Genomic DNA, 24,759 nt, shown 5'->3' with positions numbered 1-24,759 from the left:
GAACCCAGCATACCGCGTCCTGTGTGAAAGGACCATTACGCGGTCATTATGTGGGAAACACACCGCAATAGAATAAGAATAATTTAAATGCTAACGTTATAGTTTGACCTCTTATTAACGTTCGCGCTCTTCCACTAATAAACATGGTATTAGCTTTGTGGCTAATCTAATATAGCAATGCATGAGCGGCTGTAAGTGATGTTGCAGAATATTTAGAAGTGATAATGATAGGACCGTTAGCTAGAACTACCACACCGTTTTTATATACAGTGTATGAACTAAATCTACAATCATTTCACATGACGAACGACAGACTCACCTGGGTGGCTTGGCTGTCCTTCTGTAGTGAATTTCTGGCGCTGTTGTCAACTCTGGAGTTGCAGACCGCCCTCTGGTGGGCAAAGTATGCAACACTCATAACATGAGTGAAGCATGAGACTCTGTTTTTTCATGTTTCATCGGCCGTTATAAACGCCGATGCCGATTTAAATGCAATTAGCTCATATCGGCCGATAATATCGGCCGGCCGATAATATCGGCCGGCCGATATATCGGTCGGGCTCTAAAAATCACCAAAAATAAAATTCACAGATACTGTACAGCAGCAAGCCACAGAGAAGAAACAGAGTATGCTTCTGAATAGTGGAAAGAACATTGCTTTCTGCCCCTGACCATCACTGCAACAATCTCTGAGCAAAACATTAAAAGCTATGTATTTTACAGTATCTAATTGCTAAACAAAATTCTCTCTAATTAAGAAAAAACGTAATAAAAATGGAGCGTACATAATAAACTGCATTTATTGTACCATCATTCTCTTTAGTAGCACAAAAATATAAATAAGCTGCATTCAAAATCATGTCAAAATAATCATATATGTATTTACACATATGGATGACATCATAATGGGGAAAAGTCAGGATTTTCTTTTTTGACTTTTATTTTTATTTGTGATGTTCTTTTGTCATTTTTAATAGTGTTTAGTTGTTTAGTTTTAAATTCTTTTTAAATAATTCTATATATCTTTCATTTACTTTTATTTTAAATATAGCTTTAGTAGTTTTGGTATTTGTAGTACTTCAATTTAATCTCATTTCAGTTAGTTGTCAAGGCAAGATAAAGTTTTCATGTAATATTTTAATTGAATTCAGCTTTATTTCAATTATCCAAAAGCAATTTTTAATAGTTTTATTTTTTAGTTAACAGTAACAATACTGATTAAAGAATTGGGACGGAAACAAATTAGTATAAATCCTGAATTATAACTGTGATGGTCAGTTTAATTTGCATGCATTTTCTGTACTGCTGATGAAGAATAGTGAAAAAGCTTATTAGAAAATCTTATTCATTTAGCCTGTTTATGAGGAGACAGGGCTGAATGACCGAGCTACTTTCCCCATCATTTTCAGTGACAACCAATTACACACCTAATGCACATTCATTGCTCTTCATTTTTCATACAGGATCACTAAAATGGCTTTGTCATTATCAGCTAGGGAAAAGGAGAGAAACAATTGAGGATCGTGTCAGGAATGAATTAAATGCACATCATATCATAGTTATGATTTCTAAACACATAGCTTCTTCAAAAGGTCTAGGTTTAGCTAGTTACCCCTTATTGGTAAAAGGTATTAACTACTATGCTGACACCACAAACATCTTTTTCATTAACATCAATTCTGAAATTGCTATTCTATGTCTACATAAACTGTTTTTGCAAGGAATATATATTGTATATTGGTATTACTTTAGATGTTTTAATTAGTTTATTTTATTTCTTTATTTTGGAGGAGATGACCAGGACTGAATATGCTCTCTGCTGCCACCTAGTTTACTCCCTGGTATCTGTCTCTATCTGTCCCACTGGTTCTGCTGTTAACTACAGTTACAGTTTGCTGTCCCGGAGTACTGCAGATATCCGAGTCAGCAGCTGCTGCAGTCATGCCAAGAGAGAAATACAGACATACGTATTTCCTAGATATGGTGATCGTGAATGATGTTTCCTCCTGGGATGGTCCTGATGTCTTGATTTGGGTGTTTCAGTGCCGTAATAACCTGTGTGCGCACATCAGTCAGTACTCCCATGCTCTTTCTCACATGTTGTTTGTGCCATTGACAGTTCAGTTAAATTACGAGTAGCATCCATTTCTCTTTCACCTTTAAACATGCAACTCCATTAACAGTTGGCTGTGCTGCAGCAGGGCTGTTCTCTTTGCTGATGCTGCATTTCTCTCCACATTCATATTGTAATTTCACTGCTGTGCAGCATTTTTCATTTTTCCTTCGAAAACTTTATGAAGGTCATTCTTAAATTAGAGTTAAGCATCGGGTATAATATAATTCCTCTGGAGTTCTGCTTAATTATAAACATATATTCTACAAATTGGACAAACTAGTTGCAGCTTTTCTGATATGTTTTCACACCAGAATCCATTGTATTTGCCAAAATTATTTATGAAATATTGTAAACTAAAAATTTAGGAATCTATTTCTATGTAGCCCTCTCTCTCTCTCTCTCTCTCTCTCTCTCCCTCTCTCTCTATATATGCAGTTTTTATGTAAGAATTTATTTAATTTACATTAGAATTTGTTTATTAATTTACTATTTTGAAACTGTGTTGGGGGACAGCATTTGCTGAAAACTTACACCAAACAGAGACTAATTATTCAAACCTATAAACCAATTTTCACACCATTTTATGCTCATGTTGAAAGCACTAGCATTCAGAAACCATCACAATGTCATCACAACCTCAGTTGACACACAATTCTCATTATGTGAACATTAGTATGCAAACTACTTCACAAAGCACCCAGAATGGGGTTTGCAAAAAAAGCTACAGAGTTCTTGGCTTTAGATGGAAACAGTAGAGAAAGCTCTCACATTAGAGGAAAAGTATTGAATGAAACCACTGTCATTCTTTCGAGTGCCAACATGCCTTCTTCTAAAATGTAAACTAGGCTCTTTATAGATATACAGTATGATGAAGTTTGGTTTTTGTGTAAGATTTGTCAAATTTCAGTTTTCACTACAGCTCTCGACCTCTGGTTAGTAGCATAGTTTCTTGTTAGTAAGATATATGGACTTATAAGCACAATAAGCAATCTTACATGCAGTACAATCTAAATCTCCCATTTTAATTAAATATATATACATTTTAATTCCCTTGCTCCAGTGAATCGTGACACTATGGTCAGGGTCAGTTATGGGAACACATTCATATTTATATAAAAAATTCAGTCTCCATAGGAGAAGATAACAAATGTGGAGAGTGAGGTTTAGAGGTGGAATTTAAGTAAACCTTAAAATAGCTGGAGCTCTGGAAAAAAATGTCTCTAGTGATTCTCTACTCCGTCACAGAGAGAGCGTTCCCTATTCAGACTAGTGACTCACTGCCACTGCTCTGCCATTTCCTGGTTTGTTTGTTATTAATTAGTTTAGTAAGGGATGCGGGAGACTTGAAACTAATTTCAGACTCTGTTTTTTTCTCTCTCCCTCTCAGATGGCAAGGTATATGCACTGGGCGGGATGGGAGCCGACACGACTCCTCAGGCCTCAGTGAGGCTGTATGAGCCGACGAAGGACCAGTGGCTGCCCCTCACCTCCATGCCCACCCCGCGCTACGGAGCCTTCTCCTTCCTGCGCGGAAACAAAATCTATGTTCTGGGTAAGCCCTCATAAATCTGAATCATTTGGTTGTTTGTCAGAGACACACTCTTGGTTCTCTAGGACTAATAAGACATGACCATATAATAAAAAAGGGCAGACAGACATGTAATGGTAAAACGTTTGTTTAGTGTGAAAGGGGATCTGCAATTCAAATCTCAACCTAACACATAGTTTCTTAAAATGGCAAAAAATAAAAAAATAAATTAAAAAAATAATTCAAATTTTGACAGCCACTGAACTTAAACTTTAGCATTTTCATCAAAAGGAAAAAAATTATATAATTTTCTAGCGATATTATTGTAATTATATTATGACAAAATGAAGGTAGAGCGAATAATCTGACTAATTGGATAATTTAGACAAATACTTTTTACCTAAAGTGATCATGCGGATTTTGAATATACAATATTCAAAACTTTGGGATGATAAGAATATTAATGTTTTTGAAAGAAGTCTCTTATTCTCTAAGGCTGCATTTATTTAACCAGAAAATTGTGGATTATTTTTATACATGAAAATTTCTGTTTCTATTTGTATATATTTTAAAATGTAAATTAGTCCTGTGATGCAAAGCTGAATTTTTAATAATTAATAAAAAATCATTACTCCAGTCTTTAGTGTTACATAATACTTCAGAAATTATTATAATATGCTGATTTTCAAAAAAAAAAAAAAGCATTTCTTGTTATTATCAGTTAAAAACGGTTGTGATGCTTAATATATTTTGTGAAAACCATGCAAAAACTTTTTTTTTTCAGGAATCTTTTACAAATAGAAAGTTCAAAAGATCTGCATTTACTTGAATTGATTAAATCTTTTGTAATTTTGTAAATGTTTTACTGTCACTTTTGATTAATTTAATGTGTCCTTGTTGAATATAAGTATTATTTTCTTTAAAAAAATACAATATATACTGTTTTAAAGGAAAAGAAATGTGGGTCTTCTCTCTGGAGGTGCTTAACAGACGGTGTATTAGACTAGCCAATAATTATAATGTAACTTATTTTCTGTGTCACACTGTGTCACAGTATTCTCCAGGAGCAGCAGATGTGGTAAAAACACCTGGTAATTGTTCATGTTGTGCCAGGGCTGATAAGAACCGGCGAGTGGATTCATTTCTCAGTGGGGTGAAGTGAAATCTGCACTGCAATATGCTGCAGGGATCTGACAGTTTATAGCAGAGCTGTTCAGTTCCTACTTCAGTGTTGGAAATCCCAAAGGAGCATTAAATGGAAGCCTACACTGCAAATTTCCATGAGACACAGCCCTCAGCTGCAAGTAAACAAAGTATTGGGACAAAATAATGTCCCCTGAAGTTAGAGCTAAATATGAGAAAAAAGAACTGATAAATGGGTCAATGACAAATAACAGCGTGTAAAAAATAAATAAATAAAACACCTTTTATCCTTATATTTTTATTGGTTTCATATAGTTTTGAAAAACGTGTATACAATTTCCAAGAAAAGTCTGTATGTAAGGACGTACTGTAGAACTTGTACGTATATATGTTAATGTACACATTTTATTAAATATAAAAAAAAATGCTTTTACATTTATTTTCAAGGTAAAATGTATTTCTATTACAAATAACACAAATTATTAATTAAACATATTATAAAATGTTTTATTCTGCACCCAGTTACATTATACAACTTTTCGTAAAGGTAAAACTATTGGATACTTTAACAGACTCACTGACCTTGACACGCAGGCATGATTCGTTTTCAGCATGTTAGTCACAACACATAACTTTGATTTGGCGTCATTTTTTTAGCTCCCCAAAAATATCAAAATGAAATTTAATTCAGAGATTTAAACAATTCTTCTCATAAAAGTATATTAAATTAATCGAATGTATACATTTTTATAAAGTTTTATTGTTGTTTTATTATTAGTTACTTATATAATTAATAGATCTTGGAACAAAAAATACTTAGTGTCATTGACCCCATGTCACATACCTGGACTCATTTAGTGTGTTTTTGCCCCTGTGACCCAGTTTCTGTCTTTCGTGTTTGGTTTGATTAGTTCCCAGGTGTGTCTATTCTCTTCCTCATGTGTTCCATGTCCCTGTTAATTTAGTTATTCCATCCACCTGTGTTTCCCCATTATCCTTTGTACATAAGCCTTGTCCTTTCAGTTCTGTTTTGTCGGGTCTACTAACTCACTCACATGCTACTTACGTGTGTCTTCCTCTGTGATCCATGTTTGGATAACACCAATGTTGGAAAATAAAACCTTATTTTGTTTATCCTCGGCTCCGTGTTCCTTCCGGCAGCGTAAACCGTGACATCCCAATTCAATGTTTTTTTTAATTCTAGAGATGCCAAAGTTTTCATTTAAGATTAGGGTTAATAGTTAATAATTTAAGAACATTTCACAGTTAAATATCTAGGTGAATGTGTGTGTGTGTGTGTGTCTGAGAATGTAAGTTGCTTTGCATGATAGCCTCTTCTAAATGTGTACAATTCTGAGTTTGATGTGCATTTGGAGGAGTTAGACTGTGTATGTGTGAGATTTATAGTTGATCAGAGTGTGTCTGTGTCCATGGGGTTGATGATCATGTGGAGTTGACAGTGTGGGGTCTTGTTTTGCCAGATTTGTCCTCTTTCTAACCTCTCTGCACTGTGATACATTCTGTTCAGGTCAGACACAAAGATCAGCTGCCCTCTCTCTCTTTGAGAAGTCATTAAAACTCTGCCTCCCTACACACACACAAACTAATGAGGACCTACTGTAGATGTTTTTGTATAGGTGTAGGCTGGATATGGCAAGAGTGATGGGCAACATCACCTTCCCATGCCAACATATGATCAATCAGCCTGGTGAAGCAGACATGCTCTCATTACTGTTACACACCTGGACTCACATTCACACACAACAAGTAAAACTTCTGTGTTACCAAGTAACTTATTACCAAGTCTTCTTTGGTTTCATATACAGCTCAAACTGAATGTGAACAGAAATGCTGTGAATTCAGTAGAGATGTTCTGATTTGCTGTTTAAGATTGGTTGAATGTAGATTATGGAGAATATGTTAATGTGCATCTCCTCCCTTAAGATCACCAAAATTAGCCTCTGGGGACATAATTAATTTTTACTGGAGTTTGATGAATTCAGATTTTCAACCTCGCAAAAACTTAAAATGTGTTATTTTGGCAGTCTCCTATAGGTTTACATTCATGCAAGGTCAAAAACATTTTTGTTTTCTCAAAATATGCATTTAATATCACCTAGTTTTCGAACGATTCTCGAACTATTTCTTTGAAGCAGTTCTAAGATTCAGTTGCTTTAAACCCCTCCTTTCTGTGAGTCTACTCTGCTCTGATTGGTCAGGTGGCACAGTCTGTTGTGATTGGTCTACTGCATGCAGCACATGTTGGAAACAATACGCTACAGTGTTTGTGGCCGGTCAATGTAGAACATAGGTGGCCATTATGTAAATGTGTTACCCCTTGAAGTGTAGTATGTAAATGTGTTACCCCTTGAAGTGTAGCCATCACAGAAGTGGAATTGAAATGGCTGACGACTCATTTAGGATCTTCTGAGTTGATTTGGGAGACAATAACTTTATTTATCATGCACTTTTGGCTTTATAACTTTACAGATTGTTTACATTCACATACAGCTACATTACACACCGCATGAAAGACAATATTCAAAATGGCATAATAACTTATGAAATTATTAGAAATTGAGATGTGTTGTGTGAAATACAGTGAAATAAGAATATTTTCTCACTAGACTCATGATCTTACTTCTCCTCCACTATGACACAGTTTTGTCTTGATGGTTAGACTTTCAACTCATTGATTTGACATCACAGGGAATAATTCATTCAGAGACTTGCTTTTGCTTATATCCCTCTTTGCAGTCTTCCTCATCATTCCTTCTTTCTATCTGTTTTCTCTCTCCCTCACTTGTGCTCAAAAGGCTATTCGCCTTTGTATTTCTTGTCATGCTTTAGATATAGTTTGACACTTAAAAAAAGTGCTGGACCACAAATAGAGCTGCAGTAAAATCACAGCAAGGCCAAGAATGAGGAACGAGCCTGTATCACAGAATGCTCATTTAGTTTTTATTTACTTTGGGATGATCCCCGTGGGGCCTTCATGAGATGAAAACACGTCTCTTGTTTTTAGCTGTAAGCATTATCAAACTAGCCAGTTGTGCAATTACAGGTTCTCTACGGACCTAATCAGAGATAGAAATCATCAAAACTTTGCAGTTTATCCCCCCCTACTCTTTCAGACAGTAATGATAATGTGATAAAAGTGTGAATTTTCTGTTACTGTCCCAACAAGTCTTGCATTTTATGACAAACAAGTACACTACTATTTTTAATTAATACTCTTATTAAGCAAGGACACATTAAATTGCTCTAAAGTGAGAGTAAATACCTTTTAATGTTTAATGTTTGTCTGCCCCAACTTTTGAATGGTAGTGTCATGTCAATTCACTTAAAAAAATAGGGAAAAGTCATTGAAAAAAAAAATCATCTGTACAGACGGATTAGTCTTTAATTCTAAACAAAAGTTCTATGCTGCAGCACAGGGGTCTAAACATTTAGCTAAACATTTTAGCTCAAATAAAAGTTAAAAACAAAACAAAACAATATTATTAAGTAAACTTTAAATTCAAGTTAAAAAGATAGAATTCCCCTCATGAATCCAAAGTTCTTTAACAGGTAGTAAGTAAAATTCTAATGTAATGTGCTCATATATGACTCTTTACATCAATAATGATTATTTTCATGACTTTTGCAAATGTCACGAAGTGTATAAATGCATTACTCTAGTATATATGTTGTTATAGGTCAGGCATAAAACCCATCACTCAGTTTTATGCATTATACTACAGTTTTCCTGCTCTATCTCTCTATCCCTGCTGTAACACATTCAGTCTCTTTTCTTCTTTGTTTTAAAATTCCGATTTACTTATATGCAGTGTGTGTTATGTTACATTAATGTGTGTGTGTGTGTGTGTGTGTGTGCTGCACACCAGCCGTCTGTCTTCAAATCAGTCTGTGGATGGGTTTGGCCCAGTACCAGCCGCACTTCACTCAGCTCAATATCTCACCCATACATGGCTCTGTTGAATCCACTCGTGTATTTACCCTGTTCCCCTCAACTAATTTCACAAAATTTTGACCATGGAGACATTATGATTGAAGTCGAAAGGCTGAAAGAGTTGAAATAAGTTAATTAGAGGTGTCCAGCAAAGGTCAAAAGAACAAGACCTCTTAAATAGACTGCTGTAACCTCATTTCTTATAGAGACGTGCTGCCCCGTCCTCAAGACTTTTTCCCTGTTACTCTCACACTGTCTTGACTGCATTTCCGTTTTCTGGCCTGCTTTCTCCATCTCTTCACTTTTCCGCATGGTTCCTCAGACAGGTTCTTTCTCTCCTCCCTTTGTTTTGTCTCGTGTGTGTGTGTGTTATTCCCTGGCTGTCTGTTCTGTCCCAGAGGGCTCTCAGTAATGCCAAAGCTGGGAGGAGATCAGTCACATTGTGAATGCATAGTGAATGAAAGAGAACGTGCAAGAGGGGAAGAATAAGAGTGAAAAATGAAGGTGGACCTTGAAACGTGACAGTGTTTGATGCTTTCTGAGCTCTCACATACATAAGCAGTGATACACACCCTAGAGTTGTACACTTTACGCTGTTTTCCAGAGAGATTTATGGTCTTGTGCTGTACTATTGGTTGTAATTGTAGATCAGTCAGTTTCAACTGATTTTGTTTCAGAATGCAGAATAAAGAGTGGTTTTACAGCAAAATAACAAAACAAAACAAAACCACTGCTGTTTACTGTCCAAAAATAATTGAAATGTTCTTAAAATCCCTGAAATCAACATTGAGATCTGTATTTGTTTGGCAGTATTGACAGTTTTGGTTGCTAAAAGTAAAAAAATGAACATTTTGGTGATTTCATATTATTAACCCACTTTTTTATTATTAATTTATTTTTATTAACCTTGTTTAGTTTTGTTCATGTTTTTTAAGGACGGGGACATGTCCTCTCCATGTTGGCATCTGCCTATTTTGGCTGCTTTTACCTAGTGACAGATGCTTTAGTACCAAAATATCACAGAGTTGGACATGTGACCTTTGACGTCATCAACAAAAACACAAGAGATAAGTTGTCCTCTCCGTTAAGTTTGCTTTTTATTTAAGATATTTTAATGGAATAGTTCATCAACATTTTTTTAATTATGTCGTCATATACTCATCATCTAAACTTGCATTCTTCTGTGAAAAAAAAAAGATATATATATATATATATATATATATATATATATATATATATATATATATATATATATATATATAAAAATGTCTGTGGGGTTTTGTTGTCCATACAGTGAAACTGTTTGCATAATATTGTTAAAAAGATCTGCTTTTATGTTCCACATACTGTAAGAAAGAAAATCATACAGGTTTTGAATGACATGAGGGTGAGTTAAATGATCACAGAATTTGTATTTTTTATTAATTATCCCTTTAAATACACAATTATATTATGGTATATGGCAAAATCTGGTTTTTGACCAGGGTAGATGTCACGTTTAATTTGACTTAAATGACAACGTCAAATAAAATATTATTATCATTATCAAATGAAGTGAAAAGGGCAGTGCATCCAATGTCATATGTTTAGATCCTACAAAATGCCATTTTTATTGAAAATGTCATGATTGTTTTCTCCACTGTGACCATCGTTCCAGATTGTTTCATCAGCTGAATTATTTCTCCCCAGATATACAAGAATATGACATGAACTCCAATCAATCACAGCCTCATTTTCATTCTCATCACATTAAATATGCTGTCTGCTGTGACTAATGGATATTACTGTAGCTGCACAGTCAGAGAGGCTCAACTAACAGATCTATTGTGTTATCAATGAGAAGAGCTCACTATATCATCTTTCTGCAGTTATGCAATCCCAATAATAATAAGCTCCTCAGACATATTCCTCATACAAAAACAATAAAAACACAAAGACAAGATAAATAAAATAAGATCATTTATATATATATATATATATATATATATATATATATATATATATAAATACACACAAACTCAATGGCCACTTCATTAGGTAAATCTCTAACCAGTCTGCCCATTTTCCTCTGACCTCTTACATCAACAAGGCCGTTTTCTTCCACACAGCTGCTACTCACGGGATATTTTCTGTTTTTCGGTCCATTCTCTGTAAACCTTAGAGATGGTTGTGCGTGAAAATCCCAGTAGATCTGCAACCATTCCACGTTCGAAGTCACCTAAATCCCCTTTTTTCCCCATTTTGATGCTCGGTTTGGGCTTCAGCAAGTCATTTTCACCACATTTAGATGCCTGAGTTGAGTGTATATACATACATATATATATATTTTTTTTTTTTTGAGAATGTAAAAATGCAAAATGTTTGCTGTGAGGGGTTTAGGTGTATGTCAATCAAATATACGGTTTTTACAGTATAAAAACCATTGCACCTATGGAGAGTCCCCAGAAGGATAGTAAACCAGATATATATGTGTGTGTGTGTGTGTGTGTGTGTGTGTGTGTGTGTGTGTGTGTGTGTGTGTGTGTGTGTGTGTGTGTGTGTGTGTCAGAGACCCAATAATGAATAGGCTGTCAGCTTGTCTGAGGAGACCAAAGCATTGTCAGTGAGCAATGACATGTGATAATCGCACACACACTGACTCCCAGCAGGGACAGATGTAACTGAGTCCTATGAGAGATACCACACACAGACACACAAATATACTTCATCTTAATCCTCCAACCCTCTTTTAATTGTCCCCTCCAACAGGTGGGCGTCAGGGCAAGCTGCCAGTGACCGCATTCGAGGCTTTCGACCTTGAGATGAAGAGCTGGACGCGGTACCCGTGCATCCCCAGCCGCAGAGCGTTCTCGTCATGTGCTGCCAGTGACAGAGCGTTTTTCAGCCTAGGGGGTCTTCAGCAGCCAGGACCCCACAACTTTTACTCCAGACCTCACTTCGTCTCCACTGTAGAGGAATTTGATTGTGAGCAGGGTGAGTACTACATCTCTTTTGATGAATCTTTATTGACAAAATGATACACAAAAGAAATGTGACCATTACTATGTCAGCTCAAATACATTTTTCATTGCACATTGTTGGAGTAATAAATAATGTTTTTGAGAAAAAGCTTGCCCGGTTAGTCATTAACTACACTACTGTTCAAAAGCTTCAAGTCTATATATATATTAATAAATAATAAATAATAAACCTGACCCCAAATAAATATAAAACCTGACCCCAAATTTTTGAATGGTAGTGTATATACTGCAGAACAGTTTTGAATGCAATGTCTTTTTATATGTGTAAAATGACCTTGAGCTTGAGAAAGGTGCTGTAAAATCTAAAACATTTTGATTTGGCCTGTAAAGAAGTATAGTATCTATTTTTCTTTTCTTACTGGAAAAAAAATCACTGGTATACAAAATGCTCTCCACTCTTTTGAAAGATTGACACTTGAGACTGGTTTTGTGGTCCAAGGTCACATATAAGGTCCTTGTGAAAACTGCTTAGTCAGCCCTCTGGCCTTTTAAAAATGCATATTTTTCAATCCATTTCTCATCCTAAGGGAAGTCAGCAGGGGCACGCTGAATCAGTGTTAATTTTGACACGAAATTTTAATTTAGTTTTAGTCTTAGTCTTTTGACTATAATTCTTTTTAGTTTTAGTCAAGTTTTAGTCATATGATTTGTTTTAATTTTAGTCTTATTTTAGTCGACTAAAATTGCTTGGTATTTTAGTCGACTAAAATTGCTTGGTATTTTAGTCGACTAAAATTGCTTGGTATTTTAGTCGACTAAAATTGCTTGGTATTTTAGTCGACTAAAATTGCTTGGTATTTTAGTCGACTAAAATTGCTTGGTATTTTAGTCGACTAAAATAAGACTAAAATCAATAACAGATTTACTAGACAATTTTTTACAGCTGGTATAGGAAACAAACTTAACCAAAATATATAAAACACAAATTCAACTTTATTTCAACACAACTGTGTCTTTATTTCGATTCAAAAGATTTTATGCAGCAACAAACACTGTCATGATAATGTAAACAATAACTAGCTGCCAATTGACCATCAATAAAAGAAAAATAAAGTTAGGTCCAGGACCTTAAAGCTTACAGCTGAGCTGAACAATAAGTGCATACATTTAAAGTAAATATTTAATAAGTTGGCAGCTAGGTGGATAAAAAAAAGTAACAAGATTTTATAAGGTATTCATTTGTCTAGCAATATTGTATGTTTTAAATACTACAATATTGCTAGATTAGTATGTATAATGATAGGATGTGAACATTCATGTTTCACATGACTAATATAGAAATATTTGTGATATTGTCAACAAGTCGAACATTATAAAATATACTAAACATTAGTATTAATCAAATGTATTTATCATGATATTACGTATTAGTATTGTGCTCTCTTGAAGAAGGGGCTATTTTACAGTACTTTTCAGTTCGTAATATTTAATGCTACAATATCTACGCACTGCACTATTCCAATTTTGCTTAGCTCAATAAACAAAAGAACATCGTTGTGAAATTACACTTGAGAAAATGTCCGGGTGGCTCGTCTGTAAATGTCTTTTCAAATTGGTTGTGTTCTTGCCACGAATGAGCGCTCCGCGTGCTTTACACTTTGTTTTGTTTTGTTCGTCGTCAAACGTGAAGTGAGCTGTGGACATTTTGTCGCTCTTTTAGACATCACCTCTTCGAATGCCGTCTTCCCGGGAGCTCATTTAAAAACTGAAAACCTTCGCTTCACGTCTCAATAAGTCAGGCTCTGATTGGTTCTCTTCTCTCATGCAGTCTCGTCTGTTATGTTTTGCCGGTTCTTTTGTTCATTCCTCGCATCTCTCCCGTCTGCTGATTTGATTTTCGTCACAGTCTATTTTCGTCTCGTCCTTTATTCGTTGACGATAATGTCAATCAATTTAGTCATAGTTTTAGTCTCCATCAGTGCCTTCTATTTTAGTTTTCGTTTCGTTTTCGTCCGCAAAAATATATTCGTGACGAAAATAATGACGAAAATATTTAGTCAACGAAATTAACACTGCGCTGAATATGTATTCACCTTCCTCTGACCACAGGAAGTATTATTCAGTCATTGTGCACAAAATACATCAATATCAGCTTTACTTTGCACTGACTGGCCAATGCCTATTTTAAGAGAGTTTTTTAGCCATTTAAATATTCTGATGCCCTACATATAATAATGTTCTGCGGTGGATATATAATTGAAGCCCATCTTCAAGGTGTACTGTAGTAGCTGACCTTGATAACCACCATACCACTGTTACTGTCTTGGACTTAATTTCCCATAACCCATTGCCTGGACTCATTATGTCTGATTGTTTTCACCTGTTGCTCATTACCTCTGCCTATATAAGCCTGGTGTTTTCAGTGGTGATGGCAAAGTGAAGAGTTCTGAACCAGTGACGCTTTCAACACAGTTGTGTTGGGGAAAGGATTCATTATTTGAAGTGTGAGTCTCAACGTGGCCATCTAGTGGTCATAAAAATAGCTGTCTTCCGTTACAGCCACTGCTTTCACATCTAGTTTCTCTCAAGACTTGTCTTCCTGTTCTTGATATTCTGCCTGTTTATCTGTGTTACTCTGATAGCCTCAGCCTCTGTCATGATTTTGGACTGCTTATTGTGTTTGACCCCATGCTGACTCATGCTGATTTAATATTTATTTATGATATAAATGATATTTATATAATTGGTCTTTTGGTTGTTTTTGATCGTTTACGTTATCTTCAGTTATAAGTCGCTTTGGATAAAAGCATCTGCTTAATGACTAAATGTAAATGTATAGAATGCATTGATACAATGTTTTAAATTGTTCTCTGATGTCCCCAGAGTGTGTTTGTGATGTTTTATCTCAAAATACACCACAGATAATTTTTTGATAGCTTGTTGAAATTGCCACTTTTAAACCACATGCAGGTGTTTGTCCCCTTTAAATGAAAATCAGCTGGTGCTCCCACCTCCCTTTTCAGACGAGTGTGGAGCTTCAAGATGCTCGCGGGCATACCACCAGTTTTACAGAAAATTAAATTTTACCACCATGTCCTTAGCACTCTATGGAGACTCCCGTGTTCGTTGGTGCATCGCAACACACCACACATGGCTCTTTGATGCTGACATTGTATCTCCAGCAGCAAGAGAACAGTAATGGCAGACTGCAGCTTCTCACTCAGGGCTGTGTATTTGCTAAAAGGGCAGAGAGCGTCACAAATGGGCAGGACTTTCCCAGAGTATGGCGTCATAGTAGGAAGAAAAATGGTACTGATAGTGTTGAGAGACTGTTTATGATTTATTACGATTATAAAACAGTGAGTGGATTTTTACCAGTATAGGCTTGTTTGTTCTCACACAATGCAGCCACAAAACTGTTTTAACACTTTATAAAAGTGATTTTTGCATTCTATGGCACCTTTACAATTATTTAATAGTAAAATAAATATCAATAAATTAATATTTTTATTACATTTGAAACATGCAAAATATAAGCATTTTAACTGATGCTTTCAAACTTTTGGTCCCCACTTTGTACAGTCTTCTGTGTTGGTTTTCTCCCAGTGTTCTCCCTCCTTGTTGGCATTTAATTAAACTGTAATTCTCTGTTATGTTTCGACCACTTTTTCTCATCCCAGGAGTACCACTCAAGGAGCTTTTAATTGCGCTAACAAAAATAAGTGTTCTCTCATCTTCATGTAAATAGCCAAGGCCCCACAGACCCCCAGCACTTACCACAAAGATACGTGTTATTGGCTTTTTCATCTTCTGTCACCTTTCCTTCTTATTCCCTCTGTGTTTGCCAATGTTTATGTGTGTACGTGTTTGTCAGACTCCTGGACAATCTCCAACACAGAATGAAGTGTGATCAGTCCTCCTGATATAAGGGTCATTCTCAATAACCTCTTAAATCATATTCCTGTCTACCTACAGTAGCCTATATATTAAAACTCTGCTACAGGAATGTATCTGTCTGTTACACTCAAATGGACAAATAGGACAAATATAGAAGGAGAGAAGGGGGAAAAAAATCAATAATAAAGTAAAAAGGTTTCTGCATTTTTAAACCCCAAGCCACATTTTTAGATTAAGTGAGTTATAAGGCTTTTTACATAAAAAGAAGCTGGAAGAGTAAATAAAAAATCAATTGTATTTGATGACACCCATGCGTGCAGGGCTAACACGAGCAGAACAGGTTGTAGCCTGCTTAAGTTTAGCTTTTAATCAGAGGCATTTGCATTTAAATTCAGCTGTTGTGTGTTCTGATTCTGTGAGCTGTTAGTGTGTGAAAGAAAGTCTGTGTGTGTGTGTGTGTGTGTGTGTGTGTGTGTGTGTGTGCGCGCACAGGCCTATAGATGTGTGTGTACGGTTAATAGAGGCTAGCGCGAGTCCTGCTTGTGTAAGTGGCAATCACTAATTCCATTATCATTTTACCTATTACTGTAGAGGCTGTAGAGAAAAGCTGCCCAGTGTAATTACCGCCCACATTTACAGGCCATATCCTCAATTACACATTACTGCTCTCTAATCTCCCCATTTAACACACATAGGGCTACATGTGTGTGCTTGTGTGTATTTATATTTCCTCCTGTATTAAAATGCAAAAGACATAGTCTTGTGCATTGTAATTTGCATTGTCTATTGCCTCCTTCATATGAATGTAATATGTACACTATATTTGAAAAGAGATAATGTGCAGTCAACCGGTCTTTAGTGCAAAATAATATGAGAAGAAAGAGGCTGATACAAGAGGCGTTAAAGCAGAACAGCTAGGAAGTCAGTTTCCTGGAACAAAGGTCAACTGTATAGTTTAATGGTAATTGGATTGCAGGATGTTGCTATACTAACCAGTCAGAGTAAAGTATTCCAGTGAGCTGTGCAAAAGGAACTCACTGGGGCCAAATTCATTAAATTACTGCATGGTATTACCTTGCAAAAGCCTGAGTATTTAAATGAAATGATTAAATAAAACATCTTTTCCTCTTCAACATGATTTTTGTCACCAGAAAGCATGTTAAACAGTTTTATTAGGAGTTGCTGATTAGTAGTTGTTCTGTTAATCAAGACAGCAGTAATTAGTCAAATATTCAAATGATGCTAAACAATTGACCAGACATACAGCAAGACAAGCAATACCTTTTAGCATGTTGAGCATTAACTGATTTGCATGGTGCTAAAAATGCAGAAAGTCTTTTTTTTGTGTGTTATTTTAGTATTATTTATATATTGAAGTTATAGTAATGTGTGTGTGTGTGTGTGTGTGTATATATATATATATATATATATTACACACATGTATGTACAGTATGTGTGTACTGTATTTATATTTGGCTTTTATCTGTTTCTGTACCAAAATAATTTATAATAGTTTTAGTTCACAATAACAACACCAGTTATTCTTCCTGCCACAGAATGAGAAACATGAGGTAAATATTAAATCTGTTGACATGATTCTGATCCTGACAATTTCACCTGAATATGTTGTCTTTCCTTTTGCCTGTAGCAGATATATTCAATTACGAGAGCTGGATAAAGTATGATTTCTCTGGGTAGTCTGTGGTGAATCTCCAGTGCAGGTCTGGGTCTGACAGGATTCTGTCCCTCAAGCATCCTCAGAGCAGCACCACATAAAAGACTGAGCAGAGGCTTGTTAGAGAGGAATCATTAGTATCTCTTTCTGTTCCTCAGCTATCCTCTTCAGCACAGAGAACCTTCCTTTTTTATTGCTTCATCATAATCAGTTATTTAGTATATTGTTCAGCATTGAATTCCTTCTAAACCTCTCCTTTAAACCTCCCAGAGCATGGCTTCCTAATCGCCTCCCCTTATCGTATTAAACTCCTTTGTTCATTCAAAAACAGAATATTTACATAACTTCAGGAAGCTTCTCCATTCATTTAAATAACTGTAAACCTTCTCTGCAAAAAGAAAATAGTTTGAATAGATTTGGTCTAGTATTCTTTTTGCCCAGATTAATTTAGTAATGCCAACTAAATGGCGTGAAAGAAAGTCTGAAAGGGGATTTGAACTCAGGTCTCTGCCACATCACACCACTGCCTTTGTTTCTCCGAGGAATAACACATTTTTAATACTTTTCTGCAGTGTTTGTCTTTGTACCAAAAACTTGCTTTTGTGTGTGTGTGTGTGTGTGTGTGTGTGTGTGTGTGTGTGTGTATAATGTATAGATATGGGATCTTAGTGTGTAGGGTGTTAGTAGTCCCCTAATTTAATTGTATTTTTGTTGTTTAATTGCCACTTTTCTCTTTCTGTCTTTACTTAACACATTTTTACCTTTTTAATCTTTTCCTTTCATCCCACTGATTGACTTTGGTTTCAGATTTCATGTGTGTAATCGGCAGACACTGGATGAGCGTTGTCTCAGGCCTGCTGAAAACATCTGCCTGTTTGGCTCTTTTATTCTGCAGTGTTGCTTACAAATCTCCTCAAGCCTTCTCAGTCCCACAAATGGCTTTGAGGGCAGTGGTTGATCCCTACAGCTCAGTGCTATGCTCTGCTGAAAAGCCCATTTTAGCTTCAAGCCAGTATATCACACAACATCACAAATTATACAGGATCTTCTTTATCTACATGATACTTGGAGGCTGTGAATTCCCACCGAATATAAGCAGTATAATGCAATATGTTTGATGGTTATTGCATGTTTAATCTGCTTGGATTTGTCAGGCTGCATTATGAACTAACTTTACAAATGGCATTTTAGTTTAATATCAAAGCGAATCTTATTGTGATGTGCTGCTGGACTTTGAAGTTTCTCTCTTTTCACCCTCTGGTTTTAATTAAGAAAGAAAATGATCTTTTATAGGCATAGTTCCCCTCAAAATAAAACTCTCAAATTTGTGTATCAAAACCTGTGACTTCCTGTCTTCAGCAGAATACAAGAAATGAAGAAGAATGTACTGCTCACTCTTTCATGTAATGAAAGTGAACAGGGATCTGGCATGTCATTATGACATTATTTTTTTCAAATGTTCTAAAGCTATATGATAAGATTTATGTGAGGGAAAAGACTGAAGTTGTCACTACAAATCTTCTATATGGTGCGTTTTCATGCACATTATCCTGCACATAACATTTTTAGTGAATAATTAATGAAATTTTGGTCTATTCTTTACACAAAACTATTGTATAACTTGTAATGTAGTGCACAAGTCATATGGACCACATTAATGATACTTCTATGGTGTTTTTTTTTAACACTACAACCCTAATACCCGTTTACTATGGAAAAGATGACCAGTACATTCTTCAAAAGATCTACGCTAACAAAATAAAATCATATGGGTTACGAAAGAAAATAAGATTAGTAAATATGGACACAATTTTGGGATGGACTATCCCGTAAAAATTTTTTGTGTAGGACAATAAATGTAAGTTACCCTAAGAGAAATATTGTAATGCAGTAGCACACGAATGTCTAAACATTCATAACAGGTCAAATCAATTAAGCACATTTTTGTGGATGAAAGTGAAGTGTGCACCAGAGGATCGCTGCACATAACATCTGATCATCCTCTGGCCAACTCCTTTGTCCATCTGCCAGTATTCATGAGTTGAGATGACTCTCTCTCTCTGTGGCTCTTCATCTCTCTGTCTGTCAGAACTAAGTGAGAGTGCATGCGAAGCGCCTTTGACATTTGAGAAGAATCATAGCATAATCAAACACATTCCACAGTGCTCTTTGTGCCTGTCTCGCCTTCTCCCTCCGTCCCATTCAAGGGCGTAACTTTGGGTCTACCATTGGGGGGGTTAAACTCGCGGCATATTTATTAATTAATTTATTTATTGAATAATTTTCTTGTGTAAAAGATAACATGCTAATTTGCATAATTTAATTATGCAATCCCCTCCAAAACAGATGCCTGTATTGGAGCAAACAGCAACTTAAGTTACAATTCAGTGACATTGGTTCTACACAGTCCCTGGCACCCTGTGGCTTTACCTCATAGGACACTGGCAACATACATCTAGCCAGCCAACTCCAGTCAACAAAACTAATCATCAGCTAACTCAGTGTTTCTCAAACTTTTTCTGCCATTCCCCACTTCGGAGGTAGGAAGGGTTCCGAGCCCCACCTGTCCCCAATCACGCCAACAAAATGTTAATAAACTGGGCTTTAAGATTAACTCTTAAAATGTATTTTATAAACATCACATTTTAAAAACTAAACATCAAATAACAGCATTAAAAACTTTCAAACAGAGAAAATGAAAGTGCAATTATATTATCACTTTGCATGAAAAGTAGATAAAAAAAGTAAGTTAAAAAAATAATAATAATTGTGTTTGCATTTAGCCTCTGATAACATCAAATTCAGAAACTGAGAAAATACAAGTGTGGACTGACGTTAACCTTAGTTGTGCTTTGATTCATTTTGTCACTTTGCAAACTCCATGCAAAAAAAAAAAATTATAATAAAAAAAATAATAATAAAAAAATATATATAAGCTAAACTAGGTACCTCCGTTTGGTCAGGATTTTTCTTTTCTTTTTTTTTGGCTGGTGTCGACAAACAATGAAAAATCATTGTCTGGCTGCCTTTTAGTGTCCTTTTCATCTTTCCGTCAGCTTTCTCCAACCATTCATCCCAGCGACTGCACAAAATAAACGAACTTGGTAGAGAAAGCCGGTTGGGTAATACCAAGTAGTCGGTGCGGTGGGCGGGGGGTACATTACAGATTATTAAAAAAATTATACTATCTTTCTTGATGGCAAATTATATTAATAAAGAAAATGAGCAAAAGTATTCATCCTGGATATTTCCTATTGTTTTAATCGTAATGATTTGATGATATTGAGGGGGTTATATTAGTTGGATCTGATTTTTGGGGGGGTCATGACCCCCGTAACCCCCCTGCAAATTACGCGCATGGTCCCATTTCTCTTCTGATTTTCCCTTTCTGTCACTCACTGTCTCATTGCCTCCTCCTTCGCTGTCACCTTTAATACTTTCATGACATTTCTCTTTCTTTTTTTTCTTCTTTTTTTTTTGCTTATGTTTAAAATCTTTGTTTTCTTGGCCAGTCTAGCTCATTTAACCTCATGCAAATATAATACAAACCAACCACTGCTAGCAGGCATATTAAGATATCATGCATTTGGAAATTATTAATTTTCCATAATTGCTCAAATGCAACCCAACTGATGTATACAAATCTCAGCTTGCATTTAATTAGCTATTTTTATGTATATCAGAAACATTGTGGCATGGCATTTTACATAAATATGCATATGCATTTTTTGCAACTGAGCATCCATCAAAAGCATCAAAATGCATCAAAAGCATCCAGTCACTCTGAGGAGAAGGTGCTAAAGTGCTTCTGTAAATACAATCACCCAGTGCTGTCACTGAAATAGATTTCTTTTTTAAATAGAGTGAACTATTATTTCAGTTGAAAACATCATCAAAAGAGTTGACAAAATGAAAGCAGATGATCATATATAGCATAAATCATATTACTGAGTAATTGTATTACAGGGTTAAATGAGTTAAGATTGCTAATATTACACTGTCATATCACTGGACACTGTAGTCACATCCTTTACTGTAAGAATATGATCCTGTAAAGCCCTTTGGCCAGTTTGACACTTATTTAGGGTTATGGGTTGCACCACTGTGCAAAATGAAAGCCTCTTTCTTTTTTCTTTCTTTACAAAAAACATACACAAAAAACTAGGAATCAGTTCAAAGAATTGCTTTTGTATCTTTTCAGGTGCTTTCTGAATGCTAATGCTAATGTTGCTTTGGTGAAAATCCATCTGCTAAGAAATTAATAAATAAATTCATAGTACACAGTGTTTACATTTTGAAAGGGCTTATATCATTACATCATGAACATAATCTTTTAAGATGAGAGTTCATTCAATGTACTTTGAAAGTATACTGCAAGCTACAAAAATGGGTAGTTCTGAAATTTTGAAATATACCCTCATATACACATAGAGGTGACCAGTGTCCTGGTCATGTGACCTCCCAGCATCAGTTGCATCACTTCACTGCAATTTACAACTTCTCTCCTATGGACTCATGGGATTGTAAGTGTCCACTGGATGCACATTTCAGAATCTCACTTGGAGTATTAGGTATTCTGGGGACACTTTTGACTACTGTTTTATGATGACTGTGAATTTGAGCATACTCTGTTCAGATACTGTTTTTCGTCTACTATATAGTAGGAAAGTTTGCAATTTCGGATGCAGCTATGGTGTTGCAGTCTAAGCAGGACAAGTGCTATTATTGCTAAACTTCAGAAGAATTACAGATAAATGTAACAGTAGAATTGAGCATCTGGCATTCGTTCATTCACTCATTCATTCATTAATTACAGGGGAAGTTGTGGCCTAATTTGTAGAGAGTCGGTCTTGTAACCAAACCCTGTACCGGCAGGGATTGTAGGTGGAGGTAGTGAATGACCACTGCTCTCTTCCACCCTCAATACCACGTTTCATTTAATCACCCTCATGTTGTTCACCAAAAAATATCAATCACCAAAAAGATGAAAGAACTTAATGATCCAAGCAGTTTTAATGCCCACTGAGTTTTATTGTAAGGACAAAACAACATTTTTCATTCAATAAACACTGTGTAATGATATAATTTGCAAGCAAAACATACATTGCATCCCTACCCCTCCTCCCAAAAAGGTGACTGGAGGCAATTCAAAAATGTATTTATTTATTATATATGTATTTATTAATTTATTTTTAAACAGACCTGCAATATGACCCCTTTAATGAAAGTGAGATCTCTTTGAATCAGTTGGTTTAGCTTCACACGATGAAATCTTCAGTGGATGTTGTTCGAGACATAAAAGCATTCATCCTCTCACATTCATTCTGAACACAGACTCATTACTTCAGCCGCTGTGTGCTGTGCCGTACAGGCAGAGTGTGTTCACTCATTAGGCGTGACGGCTGCTATTGTCGGCTTGTGTTCTCAGGGCTTTTGTACATGAATGAGTGTGATGTTAGCAACAATTTCTGGATCCCTCATCCTTATCCACAGTAACGGCATGCAGAAATGTTTGTGTGCACCACCACTGCAGGATTTAATACAAACCTCCTCCCTAAAGGTTTTCAAAATATCATAAAAACTGTTTTCCACTCTGTGAGTCCTAGCTGTTGATGTCCTGTTGTCACGTTTCACTTCTCTGCACTTCTCTCGCTTTATCTTTCATTCTCAGACTGACCTTACACATTCCCTTCGGACACACTCCTGTCACTTCTCCTTATTTTCGGCTTTCCTCTCCTGCCTCACAAGGGCCATCTGGACCAGCAGCTCTGATAACACAAACTCCACATGTGCTCCTCTGCTGCATCACACTGACTGATATAGTGCACCGCTCTCGTGGATCTGCTCTAATCAATCCCACAGTGCTTCTCCACCCCTGAGAGTGTGCAGAGAGCTTTATCTCGGCATGGATATTAGAGTCACAGTAGATATCAAAATGCCACTTTCATTCCATTGTGCTTGATTTGAAATGTTTGTATGTTACAGTATTGAACTGTAAATAAGTATCAATTGACAAAGTTTATCATTTAAAAAAATAAATGAACAACTTTGAGGCTCACAATATATCTTTATTTAAAAGGTAATAATCACTAAAAAGAATAAAAAAATAGCAATGATAATCATTTTTACTTGCGGAACCCGACTTGCAGAACTCAGAGAACTATTAAATGCTCTGGTTGACATAGAAACCCATGAGACTGGTACTTGTAACTACATATGGACACATTATTTTATCACTATTTGAGTGTGGTAAATTTGTGAGATTTTGGCATTTCCACATTCAAGTAGATTGGAGTTGGTTTTGCATGCCTGAAAGCCCAGGTGTCTGCCACGTGAACTGAGTTAGCTTGAAAGGTACTTCAGTTGAAGCAATGTAAAGAGTCTTGATTAAAATATGTAGACAGACACAGAGAAACATCTATAGATTGAAAAAACTTATTTTAAGTATGGCTTTTCAGAGTGTAGATCAGATGAGGGGTATGTGGTTGAGCGTGATAGAAAGACAAGAGTTGATTGATTTGTGGGCTTTATATAAACACAGGGTCTCATCTCCAGCTGGGTCATTGTTGTGAGCCTGCAGAACTGTCAATCATGAAACACCTTTAGTTTTAGAGAGGAGCGCAGCAGTGTGCATGTCTGGTTCATAGTGACAGGTGGACAGACAGGTGGACAAGCAGACAGATATTATAAATCAGCAGTTCAAAGGAAAAGTGCAGTGCTTTCCAGACTTTGCTGTGGTATGTGACTCCTCCATTCTTATTTTCTGCTGTCTAAATGAAGAGTACTTGATGGTAAGATAAGAATAGTTTTTTATCATAAGTATGTCTGGAAAAGTGAAGTGTCAACCAATTAGTGAACTACAGTCCAGATTTGGTTCCACTGAACTGTAATGATGCCTTAAGACACTTGCTGTGAAAAATGTGAAAAATATATACTTTTGCGTTTTTTTAGAGTACTTATTATGAAAGTAATATACTTTAAAAGAATATACTTAAGTGTAAAATGAATAATGTTTTCAGACACTTTATTGCAGATTATTTACAATTAAATATAAAAGTGTTATGGTTTAAATTTATTTTAAATGCATTTTAATACTGATTTATAATTACTGTTGCCTTTTGAAATTTTTGTTTAAAGTTCCTGTTTAGTGCATTTAATATATTTGAACTCTAAATGTAATATTAAATAAAACACTACAGTTAAAACCAATTGTTTCAAACGTGTTGTAGGTTGTCACATCATATAAAAACATATACAAACTTGTTAAATTATTTATTAATGTAAAAGTATTATTATAAAATGCACTTTTAAAAGTGTACCTAAATGTGTTAAGAGAATTTGATGGTTTATTTTTGTAAGGGTTGTGATATGCATGTTTTTTTGTTGAAGAAATTATAAAGGCTGTGTCATCTATAGCATAAAGTGGCCAAAAATGAAAGATTAAGTGAATATTTGAATTAAATGTTTGGTCAGTAGCCTAAACAAGGA

The 24,759-nt window shown here is 35.6% G+C and overlaps 1 protein-coding gene across 1 annotated transcript in view; it reads left to right on the top strand.

Annotated features, from left to right (window-relative positions):
- LOC127944538 (kelch domain-containing protein 8B) overlaps positions 1-24,759 on the top strand; it is a 92,823-nt gene that overhangs the window by 52,450 nt on the left and 15,614 nt on the right. The window contains exons 3-4 of the mRNA XM_052540544.1: positions 3,504-3,668; positions 11,488-11,712. Of these exons, the coding sequence (XP_052396504.1) occupies positions 3,504-3,668; positions 11,488-11,712 (390 nt within the window). The remainder of the gene's footprint in view (positions 1-3,503; positions 3,669-11,487; positions 11,713-24,759) is intronic.

Source organism: Carassius gibelio, chromosome A23, assembly GCF_023724105.1.
Source record: "Carassius gibelio isolate Cgi1373 ecotype wild population from Czech Republic chromosome A23, carGib1.2-hapl.c, whole genome shotgun sequence".
NCBI classification, from domain to species: Eukaryota; Metazoa; Chordata; class Actinopteri; order Cypriniformes; family Cyprinidae; genus Carassius; species Carassius gibelio.
This window is presented reverse-complemented; position numbering and strand designations above follow the sequence as displayed.